At 39.0% G+C, this 22,972-nt stretch overlaps 1 protein-coding gene across 1 annotated transcript; it reads right to left on the reverse strand.

Annotated features, from left to right (window-relative positions):
• Positions 1-9,882: 9,882 nt before the first annotated feature.
• Positions 9,883-21,497, reverse strand: scrt1a (scratch family zinc finger 1a). Its single transcript, XM_039821155.1, has 2 exons — positions 20,217-21,497; positions 9,883-13,829 (listed from the first exon to the last, which is right to left on the reverse strand). The coding sequence occupies exons 1-2, from the start codon at positions 20,338-20,340 to the stop codon at positions 13,054-13,056; spliced, it is 900 nt and encodes a 299-aa protein (XP_039677089.1). The 5' UTR covers positions 20,341-21,497; the 3' UTR covers positions 9,883-13,053.
• Positions 21,498-22,972: the final 1,475 nt, after the last annotated feature.

Consider the following 22,972-nt stretch of genomic DNA (forward strand, 5'->3'; position numbering starts at 1 on the left):
ATATACCCGTATTTACCCTCAGTCTGAAACGCTCCATTTAGCGTCTGTCTCTTTGAGCCCCCCTTCTGAAAAGCCCAGTCATGTCTGATTGGCTTGCGAGAAAAATATGGCACACCTTTGCAAAGGTAGTTCTCAAGCTGTGGGGGAGAAACTCAGATGGGGGGGCGGTACATTCTAATGAGCCTGCATGTGACATGGGAAGGGGAGTCAAATCTAAATGGCTGGTTGAATCCCATGTTTTTTTCTGAGCCTAGGCAGCCCACAAAAAAAAACTGGGTTGTCTTCTTTCACAGTTATGCACATCACAGAGTAAGAGCTACTGACTTGCTGCAGTTGTGCGCACACAGTTTTCCTGTGAAATTAATGATTATTGCAAACATTTTTGATTTTACTTTCCGTTTAACCTAAAAATAGAGTGTCTATTGGCTTGTTTACAATCTGTCTTATCATCTGACAGCTCATTCCTTTTTTACCACTGCTAATTCTGTTTATCTATTGCATGTCTGTGCAAAAGTAGGAATCCCACCTTTGTTGCTCTTCCTGAACTTTGCCACTTTTCCTCCATTTTCCTCATTCAAAGGGTGTCAAGTGAAACACAAACCTTATTATGTGATATGTCTGTGTTGTGCTGCTGACACTGTTAGCTGAGCTTTTTTCCCCATACTTGAAGTGGAGTGAACTGAACTGTAAAGCCCCCTAAGACTGTGATTATGGGCTATATAAACAAAACTGACTTCACTTTAACTTGACTTATCTTGCTCGTGGACTTTGTCATAGCAATGTCTCCATGTTCCCAGATCTCAGCAATCATAACTGACAGAAATGATGTTCCAATCTACCAAAAAAAAAAGACCCAAATTAAAATAACAATATCATTATTTCATAATACTTTAATATAATGAAACTTTAGAGACAAATGATCTTGCAATGCTGCACTAACTGTGGTGTTAGTAGTATATGCACACTCTGTGCCTGGTAGGAAAGGTGCCTGCAGGATTTCCTCATCCTCCAAGCCTCAGCAGACTTGCACCCAGGGAAAGACTCCTCTATTCAGGCCGTCTGTGCAACAGCCTCCTCTGACAACCCGCGAGGTCAAACCACTGTCACTCACAGTGATAGAAGAGAGAGAGAGAGAGAGAGAGAGAGAGAGAGAGAGAGAGAGAGAGAGAGCAAAGTGAATATACAGAGGAGAGATAAATAGAGAAAGAGAGTGAAAAGAAAGGGCACATACAGAAGGGAAGTGGTAGGAGAAGAGATGAGAATCCAAATGAATCTTCTTTACCCCACGGACAGACTGTCAAGTTCTGTGTGTGTGTGTGTGTGTGTGTGTGTGTGTGTGTGTGTCTTACCTACTAATTGAAATGCGATGAGGTGTGAAACACCCCTTTAAAAGACCTATCACCACGTGTAAAGCTAAAGGTGTGTGTTTGGGGGGTTACACGTGCATGTGTGTGTGCAATGCAGATCAACTTCTTTTGAGCATAGATACGATAAAGCATGTATGTGTGTGTGTGTGTGTGTGTGTGTGTGTGTGTGTGTGTGTGTGTATGCTTGTTTGTTTGTTTGTGAGTGAGTGAGTTAAATGCAAATGTGTGAATGTCATACTCAAGTAGGGATATACCTGTTTGCATGCAACAGGAAAGTAGCAATCAAATTAATTTGTGAAACAAAAGTGTGTTTGTGTGAGTGAAACAAAATATGTTTGTATATTGTAAATATGTTATGTTTGTCCAGGTGCACAACAATAAACCGTGAAAGCTTGGTACTCCTGTGGATGTGTGTGTGTGTGTGTGTGTGTGTGTGTGTGTGTGTGTGTGTGTGTGTGTGTGTGTGTGTGTGTGTGTGTGTGTGTGTGAGAGAGAGAGAGAATGTGACTGTGACTGTGAGTGTATGTGTATAATTTCATTTTGCTGTCTCAGCCTCTTGTTAAGAAGCCATTTAGAACTCAGGTTCAGTTTCGTCAGGGCCTCCTGACACTTTTTTCCTCCTCATTGCCTCTCTGACTCCCAGCATCTTTTCTCCATCTCTGTCTTATTATCTCTGTCTCTTCCTCTTTCTGTCTTTTCTCCTCTCACCCTCTATTCTGTCTTTCTCTCCTCTCTGTATTTGGTTACTGCACTACACAATCTTTTACCATGCTTTATTGGTAATGTGCTTTATTGGCTATGTGTGTATGTATGCACCAATTACCAAGGCAAATTCCGCGTAGGGTAACTACTGTGGCAGTAAATCCTTTCTGATTCTGATGGATAAAATGTTTAAGTTGGAAAATGGACAAAAACACTGATCTTATGTGTTTCTGGCTAACGTATGCAGGATATTGCAGAATTGTCATTGCAGGTTTTTCCTATGCATCCTGTATGTTAAGTTTTCACTTGTCAGTGGGAATATTTTGGTTAATTATGAACACACTTTTTGAAAATATTCAGTTGCAGCGCAGTCCTCTAGGAGCATGTGTGTTCATGAGTATGTGTTTGTGTGCTATTTAATAAACACAAAACGTGGGTTTGGAGTAAATGTTGCGGCATTGCTTAAAATGTATTTTCATCTGTATGTTTGTGAGTATGAGTGAGTTTATGTCCATGCTTGCCTACCTACAGACTTTGTGCTGCAGGTGTTGCATATAGATATTCATGTGAGTGAGTGTGTGTGTATAAGAAGCCCTCTATATGTTCCCTATCAGATTGGTGAACCGTGATATTACACTCTAAGCTTATATACATATTCATCCATTTGCCCACACACTGGAAGTCACTTGCCCTCTAAGGCCCTATTAAAACTACACTGTGATATTTTCAGGCAAAAATATCCATACTTTTAAAGAAAAATATGCATACAGATTTTTTCACAGAGGTACATATCCCAAAGCTGGAAGGTGTCACAGCAGTTGTGTCTGCACAAATTACGAGTTCAAGACATACATTTTTATCTCGTATTGATTGCATTTTTACCTCTGCACCTTAAACTGAATAATTATCAAAAGGTTCACCGTAGATCTTAAATTGTGCAAATACGAACCTGAAATCATATCATTTGTCTGTCAAAACAGTTGCAACAAATCAAAGTTTCAAGACACATACACATTGGTTTGAAAAGAGCTGGGACACATGAAACCAATACAATGACAATAGGCAGAACTCATTTGTACCCAACATAAAAATATCTCGAGGTAACGTTTCTGATAAGTCTGCTAAATTTTTCAACCAAATACATAATTTGCAATTGCCTTCCAAAATGACACATGTAAAAAAAATTCGAATATGACGCCCTTATCTGCAGGACGCCCACATTTGACAGGGCTGTCCAAAACCGTTACATTTTTTTTTTTTTATCTGATACCACTATGTCTAAGGTTTCGTTTGATATAGGCACAAAATAAACCTGTTTGGCAGGAAACAGAAAGCAGAGAGTGTACTCCTGTTTTGTTGATCCCTCTATCCACCCCTTATCTCTTCCTTCTGTGGACTTTGTGGCACTATAATAAGGTCACCCAACCTCCTTCTTTGCTCCTGATGGACAAGGGTCATTCTGTTGTTTTTCTTGAGAGTACAGTTCAAACATTTCTGAGCAAAAAAAGCAGTTCAGATTATTAAACAGTTCAGATTATTTGCTATGACAGGTCCAATATATATATATATATATATATATATATATATATATATATATATATATATATATATATATATATATATATATATATATGTATATATGTATATATATATATATATATATATATATATATGTATATATATGTATATATATATATGTATATATATATATATATATATATATATATATGTATATATATACATATGTATGTATATATATGTATATATATATATATATATATATATATATATATATATGTATATATATATATATATATATATATATATATATATATATATAGTATGTGTAACAGTAGGTGCGGACAGCACTTTAGGGAAATTCACACCCTTTATAAATGGATGGAAACTACTAGGAGATAGTGTATACACCGAAAGCTGGAAGGAGGACAGCCAAAGGAATACAGGAATAGCATATTAAATGCGCAAATAGAAATACATATGAAGATTATGTTAATGGTTCTTTCTTATTTTTTTTTTTTGTATGTCTTATGCATGCAGACAAAGTCATTTTTATTTGGAAATATCATTTGGTTTGGTTATTAGGTTTCTGATTGAGTAAGTTATTGTGTCACAGCACCCATTCTTCCAGTTCAAAATGTTGTGAAATCAACTCAGTTGAGGACTTCATTTTAATGTGGTATTGTAATGATTTAATGAGAGTTTTGAGAATGTAAGAGTTTACGGTCCAGCAACATGCTTTGAGCTAATCGCTAATGTCAGAGTGCCAACATGCTCACAATAACAATGCTAACATGTGGATGTTTAGCTGGTATAATGTTTACCATGTTCATCATGTTAGTTTAGTCTAGTTTGGGGTGCTACCATACCAACATTTGCTAATTAGCACTGAACACAAAGTACGGTTGAGGCTAGTTGGAATGTCATTATTTTGGCAGGTATTTAGTCATAAACCAAAATATTGGACAAATTAAAAATGTTGACCTGATGATGGTGACCCTGATGACATCACTGTGACATCATCAGGGTTATTCTCTTGGATTTGACAAAGCTCCCCCAGAGCCACAAAAGACATCATACAGCTGTTTTCACTGGCTGAGTAGGACTCTTGAGAATGAGTAAACTGACCTTTTGTGTAAAATCAATAGAGTGACCCTTTACAGAAAGCATTTACGACTATGTATGTTAGCATCTGCTATACAAAAGCCATAAAGTCATTCAGACTTGGTGATCTTACAAAAGAGCCCTTCAATGCAGCAAGCTCTATGGTAATGATTAATTATTAGCATATTGATAAATCATCATGCTAAGAAATAGCATGGGCACACTGTGAACATTTTAGATAACAGTAATAATAAAATAATTTGTACAAGTTTAATACATTTAGTTTTTGGCCCCTGTGCTTTTATTACTCAGTAAATGGTTAATTGGTGTTTTGTAAAATATTAATTACGATGATTTGCCTTCAGCATAAAAAACTGATTATCATTCACAAGGCCCTTCCTCTCTCTCTCTCTCTCTCTCTCTCTCTCTCTCTCTCTCTCTCTCTCTCTCTCTCTCTCTCTCTCCCTCATTTTACCCTGTGGCGACTGTGCATAGGTCAAAATCTGCAAGTGACATCATTGCACTCTAGAACAAAGTACTGTGTGTGTGTGTGTGTGTGTGTGTGTGCGTGTGCGTGTGTGTGTGAGTGTGTTTGTGTGATTTTACTGTATTTGCTAATTTGGTGTCTTATATATGAACAGGGACGCTGATGCCAGGGCAATGTCCTTAACCCCTTGTGACATAATGTGTGTATGTGCACGTCTTAATGTGTATGTATGTGTATATGTATTAAATAAAACCATTTTTAACATACAGTTCAATGTTTTAGCAAAAATCCATTAAGGTTATAAATATGGACGTGAAAGCAATTGTGGATACAATATATTAAACTAAATGTATGCTATGTTATTGATGTAATACAGGTAATGAGATAACACTCTGTAATACGTGGTTATACAAAACCTTTAAAACCATGTATGTTATTGACACCAACTCTACAGTAACAAGTAACCAGTACAGTAATAAGCACCATAGGCAAAAGCAAACAAAAGGCCTGTATTGTGCAGCATGTGGGCACAAAATGGCCCCCCTTATATACAGTGAATGTGTACTGTATGAAGCACATAAGTTGCAAAACATAATGAGTTGCTGCCACCACAAATTGATTAAAGAGAACTTTCAATTGAATTACAGTTTTTTTCGATTGCTAAACGACAGTGGGCACAACTGGAGTCACATGTGCAAAACTCTAACTACAGTCTGCACAGCAGCAGTTCATGTGGACCAAACTCTAGTTCATTTTTCATTGCTTGAACACAGTTTTCAAAACTCTACACACTTATCCCATGACTTTAACCACAACGTGCAAAACACTGTAGATTTACAGCACTTTGTTCAAATGCTAACACACTGCTGTCAAAACTGTAAACCACACATTCAAAACAGAATAGATTTCAGTCTGGTGCCTATCAAACACTGCTGATTGCAATTTTAGCTGAAAGCCTAAGCAGGTGTCTTGTTTTAGACTAGTTAGTGAACATATATGGTATTTATACAGAGAAAGCTCAGAAAGTCTTTTTTTGTATACAAACACCAAATAAGAATGAAACAATTCTACACTGTACCGTTTGAGAGAAACAGGTAAAAGAGCAAAGATACCAATATGTCCAGGTAAGATGTCTGAGGTTATATACACAGCTATAAAAAAAAGTGAAAAACACAATATCTTTACAATAGTAAAACTGCATTCTTACTGTTTTTCAGAAAGTAATGGAGGTGAAAGCAATAGAAACACCACATTCATTTGTATTTAGAGATGATGCAGACATCCAATGTGATGAAGAGAACTTGCCACATGATGCTGGAGAGAGGCAGGATTAGTCACACTATTCGTTGGTACTGTTATGTACCTTTAGTTTTTTCCCCAGTAATTCCATAAATTACTAGAGACAAAATACTTGATTGAAGAAAACTGCTGATTTTCATTCCTTCTTGTTTACCTTATGTAAAAATTGGTATGCTATACAATCTATATTTTTTCCTTAAATAAACTGTTGAGTAGTGTCAAGTCACTCAAATTGTTCAAACTGTAAAGATGAGAAAGTTTGTAATTTCTGTATTGGTGTTTGATGCTAGTGTTTTTACCCTCAGTGTGTTCTGAGTGACAGTGTGTGTTATCTCAGTGAGGCCTGTGCATACTGTTTGAGACGTGTGTTAAGAGTTGTGTTGCTTTGAATGAGTTTTGCAGGTGATGTGAACTGTTTAGCTCAGGTGACTGTAGGTAGTGCAGACTGTAGTTAGAGTTTTGCACATGTGACTCCAGTTGTGCCCACTGTCGTTTAGCAATCGAAAAAAACTGTAAGCATGTGCATATTTTCTTGAAATGCAAGTGTGGTTTCAATCAATTGGATTGGAAAAAAAGGAGAACTGTAAGACACCAGAGATTACAGCCATTCCCAGGCATAATGTGTCTTGATTTATTGTAATTCCTTTTCACTGAGCAGCTTGTTTTCCCAAACAGAATTTGGCTAAGATTCAACATTTTTCACTCAAATGTTAAACCATCGTTTTTTTGTTCAGTTTTCCCTGTGTTTTTTTTTTTTTTTGCCATACATGCTGTTGCTGCATATTACAAGAGTCTCTTATTTGCTTGTTTATAGGTACGTGGATGTGTTTGTCTTTGCATGTGGTGTGTGTGTGTGTGTGTGTGTGTGTGTGTGTGTCTGTGTGTGTGTGTGTGTGTGTGTGTGTGTGTGTGTGTGTGTGTGTGTGTGTGTGTGTGTGTGTGTGTGTGTGTGTGAAAAGAAGCCTTTGTATCAGTGTCAACTGGTAGTTTAAAACTCCTGTTAAACTACAAGTTGGTATTTCAGTTTATGTTATTGTTAACAAGGCAGAGTCTACAGCCATGCTAGCTGCTCTTAAGCAGCTGGCTTCATCATACAGCAACACCACAGTAGCTTTAACTCCAAAGTAAAGTTAGCATCACTAACCATCACTCTGCTCTCAACAATGATTAGTATTAAAGATGGTCTCCATAACACTGTAACATAGATCACTATTGGCCACATGGAGGATCCCATTGACTGTGATTGGCCACCATCTGCCAGTAATTTACCTCTAAAGATTAATGACCTTCTATTAAAAGGTGATTGATTTTCTCCTATTGCTACTAAAAATATTGATTTTCTTATATTGCCTTTGGTTCACTAATGATACTAGTTCTAATATTCACTGGACCTGAAAAAGGGTTTTCTATCTATAATAGCTACAGTCAATATATGTGTGTGTGTGTGTGTGTGTGTGTGTGTGTGTGTGTGTGTGTGTGTGTGTGTGTGTGTGTGTGTGTGTGTGTGTGTGTGTGTGTGTGTGTTTTGTACAATCAAATCCATACTAGCATTATTTCACTTTGTTATACTCTACATTACATTACAGCAGTCTGAACCAGTATGGATCTACTGTAACAGATGGAGCATCACAGTTGAGTTTAATCGAAGAGGAAATACATTTAAAATGAAGAAATGTTGTGAACACAGAGTTGTACCTACACAACCACTACTTGTTGACATCTACAGCTGAAGAGTGCACTACTACATCTTCTGACCTCATATATTTATCTTTTAAACACAACTATCTAACAAGACACACTAAGAAATGCATTTAATATTACCCAAATGTTGAACACATTTCATCCAACTCACTGTTGCAGTATGTGTCCACTGTGTTAGTGGCCTTGTTAACAGGTTAGGTGTTAACCAACTGAATTCAGACATTACTGTAGGAATTCTGCATTGCATTGTCTTAAAGCAGTGCAGAATGTAAACAAAGGGAAATATCTCTAACTACAGTAAGTCTCTGGTTACCTTACTAGCAATGTTGGCATGGCAACCTTTTCTTTGCCTAATCAGATTGTTCAGCTAAAACGTTAGTCATTAAAGAGATGTTTTGTTGATTTAAATCATGGCAGGGCTAGTCTCGCATTGCCAGACTCCACAGCACTGCGGACGAAAGTCTGGCTAGTCCACACAGCATTGGGACACACAGGATGGGAGAAAAACGTGCTCTGGTTTATTAGCATTTACTTAAACCAATCACAATTGTCTTGGGTGGTGCTGTGCGCCGAGCGCAATAACGGTGCCTCTGCAAAATAGCCTCAGGAAGGAACTTGTTTTTGGTGGAACATGTTCTTGTTCAAAAGATGTTTTAGTCGATAAAACTCAGATTTGACAGATAGTCTAGATATCTGTCTCAATTTACCCTGCAGAGATTTGAGGAGCAGTTAACCATAGTCCTCATAAATCCACCGGAGTTTAGAATGCCAACACAAAGACAGCAGAAGGTGAGGGAAATCCGGCCAAAAATGAAGGACATCCAGGGGATTTTCCGGTGGCACCGGAGCAATCCCGTAAATGTATCGTTGTCAATATAGACTATGGCAGGGCCAACACATTCTCACTCCCAGCGTGTCAAAAAGCGACGCTTGGTCAGGTGCCTTTGCCGTTTGTAACTGACACAAAAAGTCTCCTTTAGTGTCCAGCCCTTTGGTGTAATTTTTAGACGCTCTTAGTCTGGACTGTTGGCATCTCTTTTTGACGCTCTGGGTCGGGACGTACGTTAAACTGACTTGCAGCACAAGAACGGGACAGTTAGGTTTAGGAAAACATCGTGGGTGGGGTTACAAAATGTACACTTCACTGACACATGGGTAAAGAACAGGACACAAACCACGGTCTCCTGGGTGAAAGTCCTCTGTTGTTTGACTCATCCACCACCCAACCTGCCTGATTATGTGGATTTTCGTTCTTTTATACTACTCGTAATGTCGCTCTTACTGTAATACTATGTAATCTTACAGCGCTGCGGCCGAGCTACTGCTATGCCCGGTGCATTCCGTACAAATGCTAAAGGGTGATTTCTGTGTCGGTATATGATGCTGACAGCCACTGACCAAGCCCAGCAGCGGAGATCTGCCAAGAGCCGCCAGATGATGTGAAGTGCGTCACAGAGGTCCACTGAGATCTCGGCGGACCTTGGCTGTTCCGAGCTCCATGCACTGGCGCCACGGAGGGAAACCAAACACAGTTCATCTAAACACACTGCCCAAACAAAGATGACACAGAGATAGATTAAGATCTGCACAGTATCCCTTTAATAACAAAAACAAATAGGTAGGCGAATGCTTGTTACCACTAAAAAATATTAATGGTGAATGCTTTTGAAGGATTCATTGAAAAAAAGGCATCTCAACACATGACATTTTTAAACTAATTTTTATTTAGGAAGTGAAACAAAATGCCCAGTGTTGTCTTTGTGCTTTACATTGTTTCAAACCGCCACAAGAGGTCCCAAAAAACCTCCAAGGAAGAACTTAAAACAAAGCAGGAAGCTCCAGAAAAATTCATCACCATCACCATCATCATCATCAACATCATCATCATCGTCACTGTCACTCTATACTATACAGATCTGTAGAAATAATCGGACTCCAAAGTCACATCCGTGCTTATTTACAAATCCTCTTTCCGGAAAATAGTCGAGTTTTCATTCACTCTTAAAAAAGGTGTGGTGAAGATGCTGTCACGCGAATATGTTGAAAAATGACACGACGTGTAATAAAGGTGTCCTTTAATACCTTGTGTCATTTTAAAGCATGTTTCCATGTGTTATTTAAGGACAACTCAGCCTGTGTTATTTCAGCATCTTTGTTGTTGTTTTTACCTTTAATTCATCATAGTAGAAAAAGGAGAAAGAGGTTATTTCTACATACAAGGCATTGTCTACCTGAATCTAAACTCTTTCGTTGTGCTACTATCTTTGAACAAAAAAAGTTGTAAGATATAATTCGTAACAGGAAGTGCTTTTATATAAGAATAGGTAAACTAGCTTGTGGCTATAGTAGGCTACAGTAGTTCATAGTAGAATCTAAGTGTTTGTTGATGCACTCTGGTGCTGAAATATTGACCAAATGTTTTCTCTTCTTTTTCAACAATCCTTATAATTGCATTGGGGATCGCCACAACAACCTCACAACAGCCAGAGATGATGGAAATAAAAAACAACCTGAAATTGTGCAGGCGGTTTGATGAGTGTTGTTTACTCCAGAGTCCTCATATGGAGTTTGTGAATTAACATATTGTGTAGAGCCAGAACTGTTTTTTTGATAGGATTCAAACTGAGAAGAGAGCACATATCTTTTGGGATTTTGACCCAATCATAGGAGGAAATTTCATCTTTATCACTGATTAAAACCTCACAAGGGACAAGCAGGGACCTGCTCAATGACTACTGAGGGTCTAAGAGCTTCACATTTAGCACCTGCTGTTGCAAAACTCTCAATGGTTCTTGTTCTGGGTTTGTGTTTTCATCCATGTTTCAGCACCAGAGGCCTATGGTAGTACCTTCTACTTTCTACAATATTTTAGAATAATAATACGAGGCAGGCAGTGCATAAACCATGTACAAAAAGACCCGTCCCGACCCAACCCAGAGCCCTCCACCTAAAGGAGTCGTTCCATCTGTGTGAATCCTTGGAAGCACCAATAACTCCTCATGCTTAGCTTGTTTACAAGCTAATGATGCCAATATAGACTTATAACTAGGAGGCAATTGTTTTAAATAATATTACATACTAAATTAGCAGAGATTGGAAAACTGACTCTCAGTTCTTGCTAATTTGAACTGTTCAAAAACTTCACAATCACAGAAGTCACTGGAGAAAGCCTCAAATAATCACAACAGTGTCACAATTCCTCCAAATACAGAGCTCTTAACCCAACCCTCCATATTTAACACTAACTTGGTTTGCTAACTCCCTGAAATTTCATTTCTCATAACTACATAGAATAGTGGTACTTGAAAAAATCAAGATGTAACAAGCAGTTATGACTCACGTCTCTTCAAAAATATCATGCATTATTGCTCTATCGGATATGAATGAAATATTGCCCAAGACAGAAATTTGCTTACTTTGCCCGTTGTCTTAGAGGTTTGGCAAAATATCCCAAAGATTCATAAAATTGGCATAGATTCCATTATTAGGCTATTGTCATTTTTTGCATGCAGTATTTTTTATAATTAAAGTGGCGGACAAAAGTAAAAAGGTATTCAGTAATTAAAAAGTGTCAAATGCTTTGGCATATTTCTAACAAAGGCAAAAAAAAAGTAAAGTGCAAAATGAATACATCTACAAAAACATGAGAATAAATAAATAAATAAATTAGGCAATAAATAGACATAAAAAAAAAAAAAGACCTCAAAGCTGAATACTGTGTCCCACTGGCAACAAAAACACTATTTTACAACACTTAAAAAAGGTTTGACCTTTTGAGGAAAATCAGGACATTTTTAATGTCCGGATCCTCATCTGACATTGACAAGTAAAAATAATAGCATCAGATTTAGGTTGTAGGAAAACACTGTTTGTTAAAGAATACCCTGGTGGCTCAGTGGGAGTTTTCAGACATGGAAGTCCAGTTTTTCTCCTTAATTCCCTTTAACGTCCCACTGTTTATTGTCAAGTAAAGCACAAATGCCAAAAATAAGTCAAAAAGAAAAGAAAACAGCTTGTATGTCTGTGTCCGTTTAAGACGTTGGTTTAAAGAAAAATCACAAAAAACCTACCATGTTATGGAAGGTTTGTACTTTATATTTCCATCACAGTTCAGTGTGGATGTGTCTTGAGCCAGCACAGTATACAGGAGGCAAAGCATGTCACTAGTGTAAAGGAAAACAAACTTTACACATACTTTGTTTACTTGCAGAGAACAAACGCAGTGTGCTTTCTTTGTTTTGATGCTTTATCTCCATATAAAGTCAGTCCAAGGTCAGTTTCACCAGGATACCACATGTATCCTTAGATTTGTTTAAAAAAAAACATTAAGTATAAAAGTTAATTGAATCTCTTTGCAAGAAAACTGATAATGTGATTCATGCTTTAAACTCCTGTGATATTCCTGTCACAGAAAGAGAGAGGTGAGGGAGGAATTGTGCTTTAGTGTTGTTTCGTCATGGGTTGAAAAAAAAGAGGGACGAGGATGGATATGGACATAAATAGATCTAGGTTTCTTCAAAAACGATGAGCTAGATGTGGTGTGCTTTATTTAACTTCAGAGATACTTGAAACAGCCACGGAAGGGGATGAATCTTATCGAAGCAGGTGGCAATCTAAATCAAGCATCGAAAAATGTTTGCTCCACTTCCAGATAAGAAAAAGAGGAGGCAAACAAGGGATTGGAGGGTCTTGATAAAAATGGACGTGTCCTCAATCTATTTTTGTAATTTGCCTCATGATCCTTGCAGAGAAAACACTCCTCCCTTACAGTGCTCGGGCGTACTGGTCTTCTTGTTGGGGAAAGCATGAAAAGTAGCGGGTGAGGTAAATCAAATCTGATTTAAATAAACAAAAAAGTCAACCTTTCTAAATCCATCATTCCCCCAGTGAGCTTAGAGGGGAGAAGGCCCCCTTGAAACACGCCGACTCGTAGTGCTTGTTCAGGTAACTCTTGAGTGCAAACGTCTTGTCACATCGTTTACACTTGTAGTGCTTGAAAGCTGAGTGCGTCTGCATGTGAGCACGCAGGTTTGACCGGTCAGCAAACGCTTTGCCACAGTGCGCACACCCAAATGGCTTCTCACCTGTGTGCGACCGCATGTGGCCCTGCAGTAGCCACGGCCGGCTGAATGCTTTGCCGCACACGTCGCACTTATGCTTGAGGTCGTGGGTCAGCAGGTGCATAGCCATCGCAGGCATGGAAACGTAGACTTTTCCACATGTGGGGCACTTCTTGGCCATCTTGCTGTCTATACTCCTGTGCGTCTGCTTGTGCCGGCTCAGGTTGGAGGATGTGGCGTAGGTTTTGCCGCACTCGCTGCAGGTGTGCCTCTGAATGGTTCCTTTGGGGTTATCTGTGGATTTCCTCCGTGATCGTCCATCCATGATGAAAAACGCATCCACTGTGTATCCCTCGCTCACGGCCGCATCCCCATTGATGTATCCACCAGCTGATGACGAAACTTCAGACCGCGGGCTGTCCGGCTGGTCCGAATCGCCGTGGATATCACCATGGATGCCAGAATAGGTGTCGTCGATGCGGCTATAGATGATTGACGGATGGTCAGGGGACGGTACTTTAGAGATGACAGATGAGTCACTTCCCACCACATCATCATAAGGAGATGGACTCAGATAATCACTGACATAGCCTAAAGAGAGAGAGGAAGAGGTTAATCCTTTAACCATGACAGGAATTGAAAAAACAAAAACTGATTGGTTTGTAAATCTTTACAGAGAAGCTACATGAGCTCTACAAAAGTGATACAGAAACCACAAAGGGAAAATGTTGCCTCTGTATAACAAGTTTAAAACCTCTAATTATATCAAACATTCATGTTTTTCCATGTTTTCGAGTATTAGGTTCCTTCAGGGCCAGCTCTGGCCATGCAAACACATGTCAGTCGAACTATCAGCCAAACTGCTGCAGTGAGTTATACAATAGAAAATGATTTAAATATCTTTACAGGGAAGCTACATGAGTGCCAACAAATTGTGCATGAGTCACTTTCATCCTCAAAACCACAAGAGTATGGATGTATCCACTACTACCAATACAATTAAAAAGATTTCATATAATTGTAAAAACACAAGCCACAAATCAAAGTCATTCACCGAAGTTCATTCATTATTCAGAGATGCTACTTCACATGCTGTCTCCTGATAACATTACTGATTACAGCCTGCTGTCTCTGGTTTCTAAATATCAATAGGACCCCCCCAGTGTTACATTAACAACATGTGCATTATGCTGCTAAGATGAACTTTTGTTTTCCCATCAAACACCAAAGAAAAAGTGGACACAAGAGATACAAGTCCATTCTTAAGATACACCCACACACTAAGAGGTTTTGTCCTAAACACAACCATTTTTGAAGGTGGTATAAAGCAGAGAAGAAGATGAAAAGACACATGAGAAGTTGAGGTATTTATAGTGGTAGTAAAGTGCTTTTATGTCTTTGCCAGCGAGGAGGAGACACTTTCCTCTCAGTGGGAAATCTTTATTTAATTTTTTATAGAAGGGTTCAGTGAGCATACTGTCTCCTCAACAACTGCACCTTTCCTGACAGGTCTACAGCTGCACACAGTCACACCTCTGAGCTGTCAAAACGTCAACTGTTGTACACAGAGCATCTCTATTTCAGCAGTTTGGAGTCTAGTGCTTTGCTCAAGGGCACAATGGCACGGATAACTGGAATTTGACCATAACCTTCAGTCTCCTTGAGCTAAACCATATTTCATTCCTAAGCAATTTGTGTATTTTTGCACAGCTCCCGACAAATCTGATCAATTGTTTGTTGCCGTTTTATGATGTCAGCTGCTTCATTATTTCTATTACTATTATTAGTATTGGTTTCTACACTCAACAGGCTGAACTCCAACAGACACAAGGAGAGTCTGGTAGCTAATACCCCCACAGCCATGACTCCTGTGGATCTGTGTCGATCAATAGCTCTCCATTTCAATTAGCACTATGTGAGCATTAAGACACAGGCAGCAGAGGAGATAATATTGCTGGTAATATAATTTCATGATGCAGTTCTGAGAAAAGCTCAGAAGTCGGTCGATAATATGATGAGAACAAGAGACACAGATAGATAGACGGGGAGAGAGGAAAGAGAATCATCGTGAGATGAGAGATAGCAAAGAAAAGAAGAAATGGGGCAGGGAAAAGAGTTGTGGCACAGTGAGAGTGTGAGAGTTGTGTCCAATAAGTGGTTAGGTGGTTTGGCAATACTGTTTAAAGCGCTCATGCTAATATAACGTATTAAACCAAATTAAGACGGAGCCATAGAGGACAGACAATAGATGGGGAGGAGGCAAGAGAGAGGGAGTCGGAAAGAGAAAGAAAATCATGAATCATGAGTATTCAATCATTACACTCTAGAACAAAGTACTGTGTGTGTGTGTGTGTGTGTGTGTGTGTGTGTGTGTGTGTGTGTGTGTGTGTGTGTGTGTGTGTGTGTGTGTGTGTGTGTGTGTGTGTGCGTGCATGCATGTGTGTGTTTTGTGTTATAGAGCATGAGTTCATTTTAACCCTTATTAAGTTGACTAAGAACTGATCAAGTCTTGGAGATGATGTAGAACTTAATAATCACTCAAATTGGCTGCTTCACCGTAGAACAGAGTTGTACTGGTGGACACTGAACAGCTCCACTGGAGGGGTCACTGCATTCAAAATGTTACTTGAGTACAAAAGTATTATCAGCCTAATGTACTTAAAAGTAATCACTCCTTTCAGAGTGTTATATTATTGATAATACATTGTATCATTGGATATTATTACCTAATGTCATTTGTCAATGTGTAGCCAATTTTAGGTACTTTATACAAGACTGGTTAGTTTGATAGTAATGCCCTGCATCTTGTTTCATAAGCTCCTTGTGTTTTACATGTAAATTCTTAATATTAAAAATAATTGGCGAGTAAAGCTATCAAATAAATAGCACAAGATTTCTCTCTGAAATGTAGTAAAGGAGTAGAACATAAAAGTAAAACTACTTCAAAATTGTGCCTATGTGTAGCACTTAAGTGAATGCACATCCCACCACTGGCTAAAACTGCTGTTGGCAACTAGAAACATTTTTTTTTTTACCTCCCTCCTCTAACCACTCGCTGTAGTTTAGGCTTAGTTATAAGAAAATCTAAATAAGGATGTTTGAAGTATTTATTTTTAATTTGTTTAGGGCTCCCTCTATGGTGTCATTGCAAAAGTTTACTACATCCCACTGTATTTAGGATTAAGTGTTGGATGGAACAACAAAGATTTTGTTTCTCCTGAGGGTGGCACTTAAATAGAAAAGGTAACACTCAATAGAAAGCCTTAATTTATTTGAAAACATGTTTGTGTGTTTAGTAAATGATGGCAATGTGCCTGATACATTTAGAAATATCTTGTGCACAAGTAGAAATTTTGACTAGATGGTGATGCTGTAGTAAAGGAAAGGGTCATTGAATTCATCCTCATAGGAGCCACTACGATCTATTGCTTATTAAATTGATATCTGCCCAATAGTCGTCACAACATAATCCTTAAGACCAGTGTGTTGGATGGAAGGAAGGAAGGACAGACTCCATAAGGATTTGGAGTTTGACCCCTGGTAAAAATGCCTTGTACAGTAAGAAAGAATACGTTATCCAATGTTATTCCCTTGAAGTGTGTATCATGTTACTTCTTTTGTAGCTGTATTTGTTTACTCTGCTGTGAAGATACTAGCAGCAGGCTGAGTTGTGCCTATGTGACTGACAGGTAACAAATCAAAACAAACTCCATCCCTGGTTTTAGGATGGAAGAATATAAGATATAAACATGTTTCTACGATCCCTGCCAATTAAACATGACCGTTCCCCACTATCCTCTTTTTAAGTTTTGTTTTTTGTGAGCCGTAATTGCTGAACATCTCATCGTCTACGTACCGTCGCTGTTTGTTTGTCTTTGTCTCTTTCCAACTGTCTCGGTCCCTGTCTCGCTGTGTCAACTCTGTATTCATTTCAAAGCACTTAGCAGCATTAGAGCTTATAACTGTTCCAAATGCTTATTAAAGATTAAAATGCTCTGCCAAACCGAAGCATCCCTCTTTATGTGTCTTTGAAATGCAGAGAATTAGAAAGACAAAAAAAGATGGAGAGGTAATGAGAGACTGAAAGAGAGAGAGAGAGAGAGAGAGAGAGAGAGAGAGAGAGAGAGAAAAGCTGCAAGCTACAATTTAATTTTTGATCCAAACCAGCAGTAACTGACACACACTTGGACACTTGTAGGTCACTGACTGCTGTGTGTGTGCGTGTGTGTATGTGTGTGTGTGTGTGTGTGTGATGCTGTGCACTCAGCTGTGCAAGCTGCCTGGGAAATGTGCCGAGTTGACAGAAACACAGCATTGCGCGTACATTCATGTGCATGTGTATATATGTGTGTTTGTGTCTGTGTGCATTGTGTGTGTGCAACAAGCTAGAGTTGCTTCAGTCAAACTCTTGTTATATTTATAACAATGGTCTTCAGTCTTTACATGCTTGTCGCCCTGCTGCTGCTGCTGCTGCATTGTTCTCTGTTCACTCTGTCATCAGAGCACCTGGGATCTCTTCATCTCACATTTGACCTTGATACAATGTAAAACCACCAGGTTGTACTAACAGTGTTGCACACTTCTCCCTGTGCTGTGTGGCAGCCACAATTTTTCCTCTAGTTCTTTAAAGCTGCATTAATTAATTCTTCGCCACTAGGGGGCAGAAACAAGCTGACAGATACACACCCCTGACAAACTATTGCCCCGTAAAGTTGATATGGCCAACGTGTGACCAAACAATATTTACACATTTAGCAGACACATGGCAACATAATCGTCCCACTAGAGTCATGTTTTTAGCTACCAAATTACAAAGTTAAATATTCACTCTCGGGTACCTGGGTAGCTCACCTGGTAGAGCGCTCACCCATATATAGAGGTTTGCTCCTTGATGCAGCAGCTGCTGGTTTGACTCTGACACGTGGCCCTTTTCTGCATGTCATTCCCTCTCTCTCTCCCTTTATGTATTTAGCTGTCCTATACAAATAAAGGCCTTAAAATGCCCTGAAAAAATCTTTAAAAATAAATATTCACTCTCCTGTGTGCTCTGTTTTTGTCTTCATTAGTAGAACAATCACAACATTTGACCACTTCTTCTTTTTAATGGTGAATTGCTACCGTCTGGAGCATTACTGCCACCTATTGTCACCTGGCAAAATATCTGCCATCTTATTTTCTCATCCAACTACAGTGAAGTGGTACTTGGTGAAAATAAACATATATAACTTAAATTCACCATTTTAATCACACCGCTGCAGCTACCTCGCCTGCCATATTCACAACTTGAAAAAAACGTTGGTGGTCCCATAGCTTCCGCTACGTATCTAAGATGGAAATTGTTCAGCGTGAGTAGTGTCCAGCTTTCCACACTCAACTATTTCACCGTTATGTGCGTAGCATCCGGGTATTCGTAGTGCACTGCATTTTGCTACTCTTTTCAGTGTAAATGCACTTGTGCACTCAAGACAGTTAAGTGTGTGAATTGAGACACAACAAGGGTTGTTGAGAGTGGCGATCCATTACAGTAAAAGTGGCAATAAAAACCAAAACAATGAGCCAATAAAGCTTAAAAAACTTCATGAAGCTGCACAGTTGGAAGTCTTTCTCTGTGGGTTTGTGACTGCAAGCATCCCCTTTTACATTGCACATAGTCATTTGATCTAGTGTTAATTTTTAAATATTAATGCATCTTTTAAATAAAAAGGCTGATACCGTTGTGCAAGTCCTAACCCCTAAATGCACAAAGCGTCTGTTGCACCAGAATAAAAACAACCTTTAAGAGCAAACTAAGACTATTTCCTCAATACTGGAACCTTTCCACCGAACGTTTGACCCAAATATTTACCACTCTTCATTCACTGAACCTGTATTGTATTTGTGTATCCAGGTTTATACAGCGCGTGGAAACCATTTAGCATAAATGTAGCTTCGCAATATTGTTGAAATCTTGGAGAGAGACTTACATCTGCTATACACAAACTGATTTGAATAACATACTGGGCAACAGAACAACAGAGAATCCCACTGCATGTGTGCTGGTGACATTATGGATCAACATAAATATGTCAGGTCTCTGGCGTCCTGTTGCTTATCAGCTGTCTTCATATTTTCTAAGGAAAATACAAGATTTTTTTACTTAACTTGTAAATGTCAGCAACTATGCTGTTTTGAATATGTGTTTGCTGCACTGTATTTCTAAGCTAAATAGATGAAACACCAGGAGTACTTTTTTCTTTTCATGTGGCATCGAAATTCATTTTAGGATCATGAGAGTGTGGGAAAGCCAAACAGCCAACATTAAAAGAGTAATGGACTTTAATTTGCTGTTTTATAAGATATTGTCCATGCTGGCACAACATCAAAAAGTTTATCCAGAGAGTCTGGCCTCACCATAAATTCCCATTTGAAAACACTGGAATTTAAAAAGTGTTTAATGTAATTTCCATACATGTTTTCAGGTGTTACTGTCAATTATTATATACAAATCCTACTCAAGGGAGTGTATATGTCATCTTTATATTGCATTTTCACATAAAGATTAGGTTTGTTCAACCACTGAGTCATGGAAAAACCTTCCCTGATGAGGAACATCTGAGCTCTGTGTATTTATTACATTATATTACTTAAACAGTGTTTGTCTCTTTTAAAGCTCTGAACATGTGGGGATTCTCAGTAGGTATAAGAGTTTCTGACTTCCTGCCATCTCTCTGACCTGCTTCTCTACATAATACTGTTTCATGGAAATAATATTTGCAAGATTTTTTTTTTCAATGCCTGTGATTGGTATATTTTAGGGTTGTGACCGGCATTTGACCCTGTAATTCCTTTTTCGTCATCCTTCTGAAACAGTCATGACTAATGATTTAAAGCTGGGGATAAAGAAATGCCCTGGATAATGTATGGCATATATGGTGTGTGTGTGTGTGTGTGTGTGTGTGTGTGTGTGTGTGTGTGTGTGTGTGTGTGTGTCAGACTAACCTTTGTCACGATGATGGAATTGCAGCCTTAGTGCTTCTCTTCTGCTGTGACCATATGAGCTCTCCAGCTCTGCAGCCGAAAAATCGTCCAATTTGACTTTCTTCACCAAGAAAGACCGAGGCATGATGGGACAGTAGTTGCTTCTATACTTATGCAATAAACACACACTCTTCTGTCTTCCAACCCACTTCAAACTTATAGCTGAGCAAAACCTATAGCTAAAACTCCTAATCGCTTGATTTTAATGATAATGCACTCTCTGGTTTCAGCTACTAAAGGGGCGTTCGCTCCCTCCAATCAAACAGCCTCGAAAGTGGAGAGGAGACATTTTAAAGATTAGACAAACCAAGCGGTTCTCACCTTCTGTTTTTTAGCATTCCTTACATTTACTTTTGCTCAGGTGTGTCAATTACAGACAGCTTTTTTTTATGGTCCTGGAGGAAATAGTATTTTTTCCTCCAATAACTCGCCACTGGAAGACCTGTGGCTATTGCCACGAGGACAAAACGTCTCCCTTTTCCTGTTTATTGTTTTATTTCCGTTGTTTAAAAAAAAGAAAGAGAGACGACCATTTTCTCTCCTGTTCCAACCCGTTGCTCTTCAGCACGAGGAAAGCTCCCAGCAGTTGTTTGCTTGGCCCTATAGACGGTCTCGTGGTTTCAGCACCGGACAGCTCCCCTCGGCGCCGGAATGTTCTCTCCCCTTTCTCCGCGTGCCACAGCCAAGCGCCACTGTCCGCTCAGCACCAGAGAGAAAAGAAGGAATAAGAAGTTTCCACCGGTTCGAAATCAGCTCAGCAAGAAGCGCAACACATTCCCGTGGAAATTCCCACGCAGGTCAGTCAACTCAATCTGGATGTTTGTGTGTGTGTGTGTGTGTGTGTGTGTGTGTGTGTGTGTGTGTGTGTGTGTGTGTGTGTGTGTGTGTGTGTGTGTGTGTGTGTGTGTGTGTCAAGAACGTTAGATATACCGGTGTCTACAAAAGAAGCGGAAAGGTAACGAGTTGTAGCGGCAGGATAACGAAGGTTAAGGATGTTGAAAAAGATAACCGTTGAGTCCAGAAAACGTCTCGAGAAGACTTCTCAGCAAATTGAGCCAAAACGTCATCACAGTTTATTAAAAATATTGCTCAAAACATTTTGCTAAAAAAAAAAATGCAGTTGGAAGACCAGAATAGCTCATCTCCCCGTCGCTAACTCTCTCTTTCACTCTCTCCTCCTAAGCTCCTCTGTCTCTCTCTTCTCCTTTCCTCGGCGCGTGCGGAGCTGCGGCTCTTTCTGAAGCACGAGATCAGCTGTTGCGGCTTTATATGCAAGAGAGAGAGAGAGAGAGAGAGAGAGAGAGAGAGAGAGAGAGAGAGAGAAATGGAAGTGCTTAATTTTATTCATCAGAAGTAGAAAAAAGAGCATCTTGTCTTGTGGGACCAGCAGCGGCGCGCGGAGATGGCAGGGGATGGATTTAATGAGGTGGTTTAAAGTGTGCGCTCACGCTGATTTTTATGGAAATGAAATTAAAAGTCAGGATGGATTGTTTGGTTCCCAAAGAAATCCTTGTAGCATGGATACACGTGGCAATTGACATATCAGATGTAGGCCACATCCAAAAAGTTTCAAGAAATAGCCTAATCAGTCAAATTGGTATTACTCATTTTATAAATATTGTTTTGTTTACATTTGCCATTTACATTTTTTTTTGGCATTTATATAAATCATTTCAGGGTGACTTACAGTGAACTTAACTGTGAAAAGCCTAAATTAAAATGCCTATACGGAAATTACATGCCATCTATTGCTTACGCAGTTCATGGCTCAGACCACTAGCACACAGACTCTGATGCAAATATTTTATAAAACTGAAGTAAGAAAGAAAGGGGCGGGGATTTCTGAGAGAATCTTTGTTAATAGAGGTATCCTTTTAGATTTTACAATCTATTAGTATAGGCTATATTCAGACTATAACACAGTTACCAACCAGATTAAGATTTCATAACATCAGCATAGCATGTTTCATTGTAACATTATGTTTTATATATGTAACATTTAATATCATATTTACTACTGTGAATGCAAAGGTACAGTACTAACCGTTGGTTTACAAAAAAAAAATCTCCCTCCCACCTAATTATTCTGGCCTTTCTCGGAGACTGAGAACCATCACATCAACATGAAAACCAACTTCTTGTGGCACTGAACACAGGTCAATGCTTTTACACTGCAGTCAACCAATTGAGTTCACTTTATGCAAATTAGATCCTCTGGGCCAATCAGATCTTCTGTGCTTAAATCCAGACTCAGCATTAGCCAATGAGTTTAGTTAATGTAACTGAGGTGAAGGTGTTTTTACTGAATGGACAATGTCAGAGCTTCATGTAGGACTTTGCGTTACACCGTCATTTCAGAGGAAAAAGACATGGTGCAGAGAGATGATTTGGTTAACTGTTTTGGTGTTTACACACTTAAACAAACAGACTTCTCCCTCCAGCCAGTAGACAGCGACACACACACACACACACACACACACACACACACACACACACACACACACACACACACACACACACACACACACTCACCCACTCATGCAAAGCCCTACCCCCATTCATACACAGCCGGGTAGGATGATGGTGTGTGATGTATTGCAGTGACGTGTGCGTTTATGTAAGTTCTATTCAGTGAGGTCCTTGGAGTTAATCTATTTTTATACTTCATTGATAAATGTTTGAGCAAGACAGAGGGTATTATATTTTTTTAAACTCAT

The sequence above is a fragment of the Perca fluviatilis genome, chromosome 13 (assembly GCF_010015445.1).
Source record: "Perca fluviatilis chromosome 13, GENO_Pfluv_1.0, whole genome shotgun sequence".
Classification (NCBI taxonomy): Eukaryota; Metazoa; Chordata; class Actinopteri; order Perciformes; family Percidae; genus Perca; species Perca fluviatilis.